Source organism: Myotis davidii, unplaced genomic scaffold, assembly GCF_000327345.1.
Source record: "Myotis davidii unplaced genomic scaffold, ASM32734v1 scaffold281, whole genome shotgun sequence".
NCBI lineage: Eukaryota > Metazoa > Chordata > Mammalia > Chiroptera > Vespertilionidae > Myotis > Myotis davidii.
Genome location: NW_006293784.1, coordinates 486073 through 499346, shown reverse-complemented (window position 1 = coordinate 499346; position 13274 = coordinate 486073). Strand labels below are relative to the sequence as shown.

Sequence of the window (13274 nt, the reverse complement as noted above, 5' to 3'; positions counted from 1 at the left end):
TCAGATATTTACATTATGATTCATAACAGTAGCAACATTACAGTTATGAAGTAGCAACGAAAATAATTTTATGGCTGGGGGGCACACATGAGGAACTGTATTTAAAGGGCCAGAAGGCTGAGAACCACTGGTATATATAAAGCTCTTGCTGGCGCCAATTGCACACATGTGTTTCAATCTGTCATTGTCGATAGTGAATTTGGTTGACACTTCTATTATAGAGAAAGGGTGAATAGTGATATTAAAATATTTCGTCTAATTAATTTTCTTCAATGGGCACAAATCCGTGCACTAGGCCACCAGTTAAATTATAAATGCCTATAATCCTTCCCTTCCCCCAAACCCTTCCCCTTCGAATGAGGATAGAAAATGTCTTTAGCTACTCAGCTTCCCTCTCTTCCAAAGCCCAAAAGGAGAGCACCAGCCAAGTCCTAGTCTTTCTCAGGTTGGCAGAAAGAAGACTAAAATAGTTACAGAAGATGTGCTGGGTCAAAGTTGGACTAGTCTATGAAAAATACTGAGAAGTTTTAATCCTCCATTGGTGTCTTGCTCTTGCTCTTAAAGTCAGAATGCTTTGAAGGAATTTGGGTTGTTAGTGTTGTGTCCTTGAATGTGAAGCTATACTGAGACCAGACCGTATGGGTGCCTACTTATCTGTTATATTTTTTAAATCTTTGAAAATGCACAGAAACTCTACTAGATTGATTGTACTTCACCTAAAACCTAACAGAAAAACATCAGCAAAACTAAGAATAAGAATTCAAAGCCTCATCTTGCTAATTCATTGACACAGGTGACTCCAGGCGCCAAGCACTTCATGAGGCCTCCTAGCTTTGAGTGACAATACTCAACATAGGTTCCAATGGTAACCAACACTCAGTGTATCCCTTCCCTGGATCGCCTTAACAGGACTGGTTAGCCATGAACCTTACATTGCTGATAAGCATCCAAAATATACTTTTATTTTTAGATGTTTGGAGGGAAAACAATTGTTGGGAAAATATGTAAACAAGGACATAAAAGTGGTAGGTGTTACCTTATATAAACTTTGAGAAAATAAAGTTACAAATGAGCTCCCAAGTATTCATTGCAGAAAGGACCCAAGAACTGTTTTATCTCAAACTGTCATACATACATCTTTCTTTAATCATAATTAACCAACAAATATTAAAAAGTACAAAAATATATAGTTACAGAAAAGAACACCTATTCTGGTTAGGGATATTAGACTAAACGAAATGAAATAAAAAGAAAAACTTACAAATACATAAAATGCTAGGATCCTGAGTAACAATCGGGCAGACAAGTAAGTATAATCTAGAGTAACCACCACGCACAGTAGAAACAATCTCCTAACGATCTCCAAATTATCTTATAATACTGTGGAGAAGAAGTTATTGAGAGCAGAAACACACACTCCAAATATTCATTCACTTGACTAGTTCATTGTGCTAGGCCTAGCCATTGCAAATAAAGGGCTATCCTTAGAACCAATTTACTGCTGTTGCCTTTACAGCTCATATACTTCTTTCGGTATGCAGGGAATGTGTTTTTGGCAGATTCTAGCATCTTCGAATGCACAATATTTCCTTGGTACCTTCCAAAAGCAAGTATAGGTAAAATATTAGTGGTTCATCATAATTCTCTGAAAAAGATAAGCTGCTCCACAATACACGGTTTATAAATCTGCACTGCAGCAGACCTATTCATCACATGTTCTACTCATAAAAACACAAGGTTGGCCCTACAGCCTAAAGTAAATCTAGACAAGCCTAAGACAAAATCAGAGAGGACCAAGAAGAACTGGTAGAAGTCAAGTGATGGGAGACAATTTAACTTAAATGTGATGACATTTAATCAAATCTGTATATAACAGTAATAACAACAACATAACCACAATGGTTGGGCCCCCAAATATCCTTTTTCTGATTAACATATACAATGTAGAATTTTATCTCCTACCATCTAGCATTATATACTCAATACTTTACCACATTCCTCAATATTCTTTAAAAAGTTACTGGATTCCCGGTCAAGGCACATGCCCAGGTTGTGGGTTCGATTCCTAGTGTGAGGCGTGCAGGATGCAGCTGCTCAATGATTCTCTCTCATCACTGATATTTCTCTCTCTCTCTCTCTCTCCCCTTCCCTCTCCCTTCTTCTCTGAAATCAATAGAAATATTTTTTTAAGGTTACATAGTAAGTTTCCCCATAACTGATGAGGGCCAATCACCAACTCTTGAATATCTAGGTTGTGTCCAGCTGTCAGCTATAATAAACACTTGATGAACAGCCTTTACTTGTATATACTGTTGTGCACTTGTATGATTACTACTGGGAGTACATTGCAGAAAAAGGCTTGCTGAGTCAAAGATAGACCCACATTTAGGCCTTCGATCTATCCTGCAAACAGTTTGCCAGACCACTTGAACCAATTTACGTTTCCTACAGCAGTATGCGAGTGCCGCATCATCACGTGTTCACCAGCATCGGGTCCCACTCATTGTCTTTGTCAATTTGACAGGCCAAAGATTTCATCTTGTTTAATTTGAATTTTTTTTACTCCAGTATTTATTGGCGCTGTGTTTGTTTATAAGTTGTCTTCATTCTTTATTTGCTTCTGAATTATTATCCTTATTGACTAGTAAACATGCTTATGTATCAAATATAACCACTCTGTCAAGTTCCCAAACTCAAAAATCCTATCAGAATTACTTTAAACTTATTAACTGGGGAGGTGTAACATCTTTACAACACAGAGCTTCCAACCCAAGACCATGAGCTGCTTCCCTATCTGTCTTCCTTTATGTATCTCAACAAAGTGCTTCCTGTGCTGTTTCTCTTAAAGGTCTTGCACATTACTAGACACATTATAGCGTTGGTTGTTGTCATGAAAATAATACTTTCCATCATTTTTTTCTAACTAGATATAGCTGGTACCTGATAGAATTTTTATGAGCCTAATAATTCTTTAAAAACTCTTGGTAGGAACACACTCTTCCACTTTTATCAACGCCTGGTGTTTGAATTTCTTCTGTGATTATTTCTAGACAAGAAGGGGAGAGAGTTGCTACAAACAGACTGCCTACTTCTGTACTGTGAGACATATAATAAGAAAGATAATCTCTCTGTAGGAGTTTATAAATTTTAAGGTTTTTTTCCTTTACGTTACTTCATCTATTATTCACAAAACCCGTCTAAAGTGGGTGGAATACTACAGAGTAATTGAGTTATTAGTCTCAGAATTGTAATGATGAAGAACCTGAGGTTCGGATCTGAATCACTCGCCTGGAGAATCTGGTCAAAATGCAGACTCTTGGACCCTACCCCACACCTATTTCCTCTGAATCTTGGGGGTAGGGTGTGCAATCAGGGAGTCTGTGTTTTTAACTCGCTCCCCTGGTGGCTGCCAAGGTGCATTTAGATCACCAAAGTGGAGGCTAAAGCCTAAAGTGTCTGCCTCTAATTTAGGTATTTATCCTACTGTCCCTCAATGGCAGCTTGATTCTTGTGGGTTCCTAGCCATATATGAACATGACTAAAGGAGCTTGCATTTTTTTAAGATTTCTTTATTCAGGGGATCCTGCAAAAAAAAAAAAAAAAGTATGCTCTGGTTTGCAGACCACAAGCCTCCACACGCAGGCTTCATTTATAATGCAGTCACTTCTTCCCAAAGTCTTAATGAAAAGACCGCTCCCTGTACTCTGTGGCTGCCGCCAGGAAGTCTGACTACTATAACTTGCAGTCACAGTGACCCACAGGACACCTTGGCAGTAGCCCTGCCCCTAGCCCTGCCTCGCTGGCCTGGAGTCGGCAGCCCTGGGGCTGGTGAAAGTTGCCTGGAAAAGTGGGAAAGTGCCCCAAGCACAGAGGCCATTCAGGACAGCCTCATTCCCATGGCATCCCCTCACAACAAGCAGGTCAGCATTAGGGTTGGATGTCATCGCTGGTGACTCCATCCTGCCCCTTACTGTCCAGGAACACACATGGTGACCCTTTAGGAAATGCCAAAGATTAATCTAGAGAAAATAGATGCCTCGGAGAAAACCTCTAGTTTGGTTGGAGTTTAATGCACTGTCAGTCTCTCAACCCCTATTTATGGAGCTATGTGCCAGGCCCATTCTAGATGCTGGAACATGAGAATGAATAACGCACAGCACTTTATGGCCCAATGGGCAAGTAAGCATGGAAAAGGGGCTTAAGGTACTTGTCGGGCATCAAAGAGGAGTTATGGGAGTGAGTTTTCCAGGTCATGGGAGTTGTCTAGGCTGACAAGTGTAAGGAAAGCATTCTAGAATTTCTTTTCCCAAGAACATGGAACAGCTTAAGCAAAGGCATCATGAGTATGACAGACTGCAATCAGTCTGGATTGTAGGACAGTAAAAAAGAAAAGAGATCTGGAAAGGTAAACCAGAAGCCAGATTACAAAGATTGCGTGCACTCTTGAAGGTTCATATTTGAATTGTATCTTAGAGACGACGGAGCCACAGCTGTGGGACTGGTGGCAGTGAGGAAAAAGCAGAACAGAAGATGGAGTCTGGAGAACGAATGTGGACCAGGAGCCCTCTGTAATGGGGGTAAGGGGCTGCAGTGAGATAGCTACAGAGATGGGAAAGAGGAGTTAGGTTCTGGAGATATTTAGCAAGTAGAATTGGCAGGGCATGGAGACCAAGCGAATGTTGAGGGAGGAAGGGTGAGGCCAAGCAAGTCTCTGAAATTCCAGGATGTGCATGTCATGGAATCATGGCTCTGTCTTCGGTTTGGCCCCATCCCCAGTCAGTTCCAAGTCCTCCCCTTCTCTTTTCTCCACACCCTCCCTCCTCCTCTTCCATCATCAAACAAGTACTGGCAAGGAAAGATCTTTCCTGAACAGCCTCCCACACCCAGAACCAGTGCAACTTCATTCCAGCAACCTCTGTTCCCAAGTGTTGTTATTTAAGAAACCATGTGCTCCGTATGCCACCTTACATTTGTGTAAGCTTTGGTGTACAAAATTTTCATATTCATACTCTCCTCTGCTCCTCAGTAAATTCCATTCTGCCAGTAAAAAAAAAAAAATGTAGACATAGGGAAGCTGTGGCGTGTTCAAGGCCCCAGAGTTATTTCACAATAAGCTGAGGGCTCCAACCAGTTCTTCTGTCTTAAATTCCGGGTGGTTTCAGCTTGGAATAACTACAGGCATACCTAACAGATCAAAGAAACATGACCAGGGAGGGAAGATGCATGGCAGATGCATTACCCTGTTCAAATGGACTCTCGTTACTGCAGAATGAATACACAGACCTCACAAAAGCAAGCCCTCAGCTCAGAGTCCTAAAGATTTTCAGGAAGCTTATTAGATTTTCTCCTCATTCTTTGTTCTACAGAAACAGGACCTTAAGAGACTTCCCTGAGCCACAAGCAACTTTTATTTCACAAACACACACACACACACACACACACAGGCTGCTGCTCAGAAAACAAGAAGCATTCTTAGCAAATAAGGGAAAAGAGCAGGCTGAGGTGAGCCAAGCAGATGAGTAAGAAGGGTTTCAAGCCACATTAAGAGGATCATGTATGTGGGATGGATACCTCACCAGGAAGGAATTTGCCACCATTCCTGTTTATGAAAATGTATTGTTTATTTCTAGTTTCATACTTGCTTCTAACTTATTTTAACTTGAGGTGATTCTCATCCCAGAGGCTTCTTATAAAATGGTTCCTTATAAAATGTGCATGCATATTTGGTTCCTTATAAAATGTACATGCATATTTGGGAGGTTTAAACCAGATCACAAACACATACAAGCTCCCCCAAGAGTGGACACTGGAGTCAGGTGAGTCAGTCCCAGACAAGATCTTCTAGCAAGGAAGCAGAGCAGCGAATGAGGGTCAGTTCAGAGGAGGACGGGGTGCAGGGGGAGGGGGGGCGGGGAGGGGCGGTGGTCAATGGATGCTGCTGGAGATATCCAATCAGCAAGTATGATGAGGGTCAGGATTGTGAGTTTCCATTTAAACTCCCCATTTCTTGCCACCCCCTAGACACAGACAAGCTGCTGTGATGATTAGCCCCTGACTTCTCAATAACGTAAAAAGAGTTTTTATGTACCTTTAGGGTAAACATGATTTGTTCATTTTTCAGGTGAGACGGAGACATACAGAGTTGCCCAGCATCTCCCCAAATGTGTAGCAAAGTAGGGACTTGAATTCAGGCATGGAGAAAAATTATCTGAAACTTGGATATAAGGCAAAGTGCATGCAATTGTCTTTCCAATGTCCAATGTCATGCTGGGGCAGTGTTTAACACCCTCCCCCAAGAAGTAACAATCTAGGGTAATACACCTTCACTTGACTCTACTATTAACTAAAAGCTTAGACTTTCTGAAGCTGCATGCTAACTTGTAAATCTTGTTGGGTAGAGATGCCAATATTTACTGTTTAGTATAAAGGAAAACACCAAAGGCTATCTTTTCCACAGGACAGTAACCCGTTTTTTATTGAATGTAGCCATCTTATTCTAACATTTTGCTTCTTAAGTACCTATGTATGTCCACTTCCTCAAAATGCCCTTTGAACAAGATTTATCATCTTACTGGTCCTCTCATTATTGAGTTCATAAATCTTTGACATACCCTCATCCTATATTTCCATGAGAGTCATGTTATTAACTTTCTTAAAATTCTATTTCTTGCTATGTCTATAATCTAGTGTTTCTTCCTCCAAAATAGCACCTTTATGGTACTACATCCACCCACCTCATCAGGTCTGCCTCATTCTACCTGCCAAATAGAATACAGTCGACATGAGTGATGCAGTCAGCTGGCTATATGCTGGGAATGGAAGGGCCCTTCGAGGCTTCCTCCTAAGTGGCCTGACATTTTCAGCCTTCGAGTTTTCAGGATTCATACTATACTCACAAGATGGATTTCAAAAGCCCATTCTTGGCAGCTGAGATGGCCAGCCCTCCAGCCAGCAAGAAAGGGGCTTTAAGCCAGGTTCCTATTGCTGCTAATGGGCTAGACTGGTGGGCTGGGCTGGTTTACAGGGAATGACAACACGTCCTCATCCTGAAAAGGACATGGAGTTTTGTGAGGTGGCCAGATTGCTGAGGCGGGTAAGTTCTCTCTGGGTGAAAGAAATCAAAGCCAGAACTTAGACTTCACTCCGACTCACAGAGGCCACTTCAATCTGCACAAAGAAGAAACACAAGGAAGCAAAAGGTTTACAAAGAAGGCCTCCATTTTACACACTTAACGGGTCACTGACAACTTTCACACTTTGTGGAGAGAACCGTCTGAGCATGTCATATGACCCACTCTCTTTAAAACCTCTCTAAACAACGCTAAGAGTCTGAGAAGAGAAGGTGATCTGGGATTTCAGCCTGACTGCTGTCTGCCAGGCAGATTTGCTGGCTGCGGGCACTTCCCAGCAGTTAGGCCTTGCCAGGAGCCTCAAACTGCAGGTCTGCACAGCTTGAAGGACTCTCCTCTGCCTGAGTTGCTCCTGGTGCTCCATTTCTGTGTTCAGCATTTACTACGCTTGCCAGGATGTGTGTGCCTACTGTGTGGGACATGGGGTATAGGAATCCTGTTCTCAAAGACCTTCCTGTCCAGTTGGAGATATAAGACAAATATCTAAATAGCTACTGTTTAGGACAAAAAGTGACCAGTAATTCCCAAATATTAAGACCCTACTATGTGCCAGTTAATGTGCACTGGGTATACAGTGGAGAGCAAGAGGGACTTGTCCTTAGAAGAGGTTTAATAAGCATTTGCTGAAGGAGAGAAAAGAACAGTTGTTCGTCACCCACTACGGATGGGCCAGGCTGTGTGCCAGGCATTTTCTCATTTAATTTCCTTCTCACAAGTCCTCACTTTGGTAGGCAACGTTATCCCCATTTTTAACAAATAAGGAAACAGGGGCTCAGAGATGCTAGGTGACTTTCCCAAGGTCACGCAGACAGCAAATAGCAAAGGCAGGATTGTAATGAGACCCACCTGACTTAGATCCTGCTCTCTCAACCTCACTACATTTACTGTTAGCGTTTTAGGGCACACCTGCCTTCTGTGCTGCTGTGGCTGATTCATTTCCAAACTGAGGGGCCTCAGAGGACACTGCAGCCTGTTGGCAACAATAAGGCCTCCACTGCTAGTCCAAGATAAGGGCTCACAAAGCCATTTGGACAACCCACATCTGTGATTAACGCCTGGATCTGTCTCTGGCTGTCCCTAGATGTTCCCTAGCATCAACTGTGCGATCCACTTATCTTCCGATAGAATGGGAAAATGAAAGGGCAGAGAAGAGAGCATAAAAGTAACTTCCAGAGACAGGGGCACAAGCCCTGCTCCCTTCCTTTCGATTCCTCCAGCAGAGCTGGCCAAGCACACAGAGGAGACAGCCACTGCCGAGCAGAGCTGAAAATCACACCACTTCTACCCCAACATGTCACCCTCCATCTTCCCGCCATTTGCCAGAACCCAAGGATATTGTTTTCATTCCTTCTTTCACTTTCTTGGGGTGGGGGGGGGAGGGGGCTTTCATTGATCAACAAAGCCTTCCGAATAAAGGCTGCATTCGTGAATGAGCATAGCCCCACTCTGCATGCCCACCTCTTCTGCCCCATCTCCCCATGCACCCCAGGGAGCCAGTGCGCCACCCCGTGCCCCCCCGCCCCCAGCACACCCTGGTGGCTCCTGGACCGCCCTTATCCCTTCTGCCAGTGCACCTTGGGGAACTTGTGGCCATCCTCGGGCTTGAGCTCACATACCTCCTCCGGAAAGCCCTCTCTGACCGCGCTCCAGCAGTGCGCATGCGCACACGCAGTGCCCCTCTGGCGTCCCCACGCCCCACAGCACGCACACGCACACGCACACGCACACGCACACGCACACGCACGTACGCACGCACAGTCATACCCCTACTGCGAGCTCCCAGCCTGTCCACGCTGCCCTGGCTTGGCGTTTACTATGCTTCACCGCGCCTGGCTGGTAACTCCTCTCCACGCTCCCGCAGGCCTCCTACTCCCAGTAGTGAGAGGACCACGATCACAGAGGCCCCTGGAGGGGGGAGGCCAGAGGGAAGAGAAGGCTCTTGACCCGTGCCCACCCTTCCTGGGCTGGCGCTGGCCCCACCGCTGCCAAGGAGATAAGGGGGATGCCTGGGGACAAGCGGGCTGAGGGAATGGTTCTCTGAAAACCCGAGCAAGAGCTTCAGGGCTCCCGTGGCAAAGGTCAGGGCCATTGCTCCGGAATGTCTGCAGCTCTCGGTGGAGCCTGGGGTGACAGCGGCTAGGGCTTGCGCCACAGGAGGCTCCGGGCCTGGAGGTCGTGGCATGGCTCACGGGCGTCCCTGGAACAGCTGCCCCTGACCGGCATGCACTGGGCTTGGTAGAGGTAGGAAATTCCTGGAGATGGCTGGACTTCTTCCCTTGGTTCCTGATCCGTGACTAGGTAGTGAGCTGGCCACGAAAGGAAGCATTGAGGCAGCGTTCAGGAACATGGGGCTGGACTTAAGCAAAAGCATTCAGGAAGAGAAAAACAGAGCAGGACCAAGAGTGAGGGCCACGCCGGCCCACCTTCACTCCCATCACTAGCCTGGCGTTCGAAAGGAAGTAAAAAGGTTTGAAATCCCTTCTGCCAGTGTCGTCACCAGGGTTGGATGGAGCCGGGTTCACCACGTTCAAGTGCACGTTTAAAAGCTGAGTGGCTACAGCGATGTTGTCAAACTTAACACATGTGGACCTGTGTAGGTTTAAAAAAAAAAAATCCCCAGTGTCTGTGGAGGCAGTGCTTTTAAACGAGTGCTTTGCAAAGGATGAGCCCCTTAAGAAGTACTTTGCATACATGTAGCCCATCAACCTGAAAACAAATAAAAGTAAAATCAGTACCAAATCAGCAACTCTGAGCAGCAGACTAGAGAATTTGGCTGGCATATGTTGGAGATAGGGTTTTAACCATTTGCACACCATAAGCGTCTATAGATGCAAGCGGTGGACCTTTTTAAATTAAATTCAAAATATCGTGGCAGTTAACTAGTTAAAAGGTTGCTAATTTAGCTCTGGCTGGGTAGCTCAGTTGGTCAGAGTGTCAGCCCCAATAGACCAAGGTTGTGGGTTTGTTCCCCAGTCAGGGCACATACAAGAATTTATGCTACCAATGAATTCATAAATACGTGGGACAACAAATAGATCTCTCTCTAGCTCTATCTTCCTCTCTCCAAAATCAATAAATAAAAATAAAAGATTGCTAATTCAGTTTCTCTTTCCTGCATAGCTAATGGTAGAAGGCACCTTTACATTGCATTTGCAGTTTTTAATCAACTAGGAAAAATCACATTCTCCTTTATTATTTTATACCCTTTTTCCAAAGAGAAATATTTTTTTAGAAATCTAAGTTTGCTCTTTCCACTCACCAAGAGAAGTGTATTATGCATTCAATCTGTTCAATCTCAGTTTAGTTTCAAGTTGAGACTTTATTTCATTTCCAGACGTACAGAGTGGATGGTATCCCTCTATTACTTCTCATTTTTTGGATACAATTGGTTGGCAAAGCAGTAGGCCCTCTGGGTAAATCAAACTCTCCACTTTTCACTCTACATACACCCTTTAGGTATGTGAAACTGAACCCATACAACATGTCTTCCTGCAACTGAGATTCAAAATTATAATGAATCAGTTGAGCTAAAGCACAGGACTATTCCATTTAAGAAACTTTTTAAAAATAAATATGAAATTCATCTTGTTTCATTATTTGCTCTGCCTTATAGATTATAAAATATGCAGGTGGGTTAATATTCTTTGTTTTGGGGGTTTTATTAACATTTCAAAGACAGATAAAAACAGACATTTCTAACAGATTGCTTATATAATTCTGTGTCCTGAAAGGTGGCTCACACCAAACAAAATGAAAAAATAACCAATAAAAAGTTCAGCATTTTTTTTCCTTCAGGAGCTTGATATTTTAAGGCTTAATACGAATCAATGAGAAGTCTACAGAGTGCCTTAGTGTCACCAATAATATTCATCTTGATATCATTGTAATTAACCTAGTTATTAATAACATGAAAAGAGCAAAGGGAAGGCCAAGTATTATAGGCATGTCATTTGGGCAGCTTTGCCAGGAAGCTACAATTTTGCACCCCTCAGGAGTCCAGCAAGGGAAGATAGACAAATGCCCAGTAAAGTTGGGGTGACATAAGGAGGGTACTTTCCTGAAAGTCAGACCTGGATGGCCTGACTTTTTTACATTGGCCAGAATGGGTGTGGCCACTGCAAGGGCAAGAAATTTGGAATATTTAATCCCCTGAACAAAGAAGTTCTCTCTCTTTATCCTCTTGTGACTCTTTTGTGGGGAGGGGGGCGGTGCTCTCTTGGCTCACCTGCAGGCCATGTGGACCCCACACACAATGAACTAATGGACTGAAATTAGCCTGATGCTGAACTGGACCTGGCTGCAACATGGGAAGGAAACCCTGGGCACTGGCTTCGCTTTTAGCTCTACTACTATAACCCCAATTATACTTCTTCCAGAACTGGATTAAGGGAAATGGGACTTTAGAAACCCAGGGATGTAATCCCATGCAAATAAAAATCACTCATCTTCACATGCAAGTCTCAGAAGATTCTTTTTCTCCAGATATAAGGACTCCAACCCTGGCAGTCAGGGGGGAAATGATACCCCAACTTCCGCCAATAACTATCTCATCTGAAAAACTTGGACTTGGCTCAGGCCATCCACTCTTTCTGCAGCCCAAGGTTGTCTTTCTTTTCTTTTCTTTTTTATATATTTTATTGATTTTTTACAGAGAGGAAGGAAGAGGGACAGAGAGTTAAAAACATCGATGAGAGAGAAACATCAATCAGCTGCCTCCTGCACACTCCCTACTGGGGATGTGCCTACAACCAAGGCACATGCCCTTGACCAGAATCGAACCTGGGATCCTTGAGTCCACAGGCCGACGCTCTATCCACTGAGCCAAACCGGCTAGGGTGCGAGGTTGTCTTTCATTTGGAAATCATGCTGTCATCAATATACATGGATGAGGCATATGCTTATCGTTGCTGCCCAAAGAGATGTTGGCATAGAGAAATGTGAAGGCTCCTGATTGAAGCTTGTATTTATGGGCTCTCCTCTTCTTCCCTAGTTACTGTGACCGTGGGAGACAAGCAACACTTGCTCGGACTGTATGACACAGCAGGACAGGTATATTTTTATTATCTTGATTTATTATCTTGATTTATTTTTATTATATTGGTTCATTCAATAGATATTACCTCTTCTGATCATTGGGGGCAAATTTATTATCTACCTAAATGACAATCAAAGCATATTCTTAATATCTTAAAAATATTTATAATTATAAAAAACCAAACCATTCGCGATTCAAGATGTTAATAGGCAAATAATAATTCATTCATTGATTGATGACTAACAATAACCAAAAGAATGTATTTGGCCAAGACTCTCAAGTTCTTCCTACCCATACCAATTCCAGATCTAGGATTACCGAGTCAATTTCAAATTTGAGTTTCACCTATTATATTTTTGCATTATATTCTTTGCCCACCCTTTATTTGAATTGCCTAATGAGCTGTGAAAAGGTTCAGAATGAGATAGGGGATAGTGAGTGAGGGGTAGGAAGAAGGTAGAGTAAGTGTTGGGAAAAAGAAAAGCCAGAACTAGAAGTTTAACTGAATAACTAGAAGTTGACTCTCAATTCTCTAAGAGTTTTGAAATATTCTCACTCTGTCAGATATGTTTCTTCGAGTTGGAAAATCTGGCCAACCATTAACGTAAAGCAATGAACTAGAACTCTCAATACTTAATCAGTTAGCACATGCTCTACTTCAGCGGTTCTCAACCTGTGAGTCTCGACCCCTTTGGGGGTCGAATGACCTTTCACAGGGGTCACCTAAGACCATCGGAAAACACATATATTATTACATATTGTTTTTGTGATTAATCACTATGCTTTAATTATGTTCAAATTGTAACAATGAAATTGGGGGTCACCACAACATGAGGAACTGTATTAAAGGGTCGCGGCATTAGGAAGGTTGAGAACCACTGCTCTACTTGGTGAAAATGTCACCTTTACTTTCTTTCCTAACACCCTATACTTCATTATGAAAAGTTTCTAATGTTATAAGTTCATGGGTTGGAGAGGAAGTGGTTAAGCAATTGATAGCTGTGGGCCAATTTCTTTGGTAGAGCTTTTGTTACCATATGTCTTGGGTCATTTATTAAGGTCAAAATCAGTGGGTTGTTTAGTTTTACAGCTTAAGTCCTGGAGTGAAC

General features: G+C 43.1%; 1 protein-coding gene across 1 annotated transcript in view; it reads left to right on the top strand.

The window, feature by feature from the left end:
• The window catches only part of RHOJ (ras homolog family member J), an 87981-nt gene that overhangs the window by 45661 nt on the left and 29046 nt on the right, over nucleotides 1-13274 (top strand). Inside the window, exon 2 of the mRNA XM_006767637.2 lies at nucleotides 12121-12179. Within this exon, the coding sequence (XP_006767700.1) occupies nucleotides 12121-12179 (59 nt within the window). The remainder of the gene's footprint in view (nucleotides 1-12120; nucleotides 12180-13274) is intronic.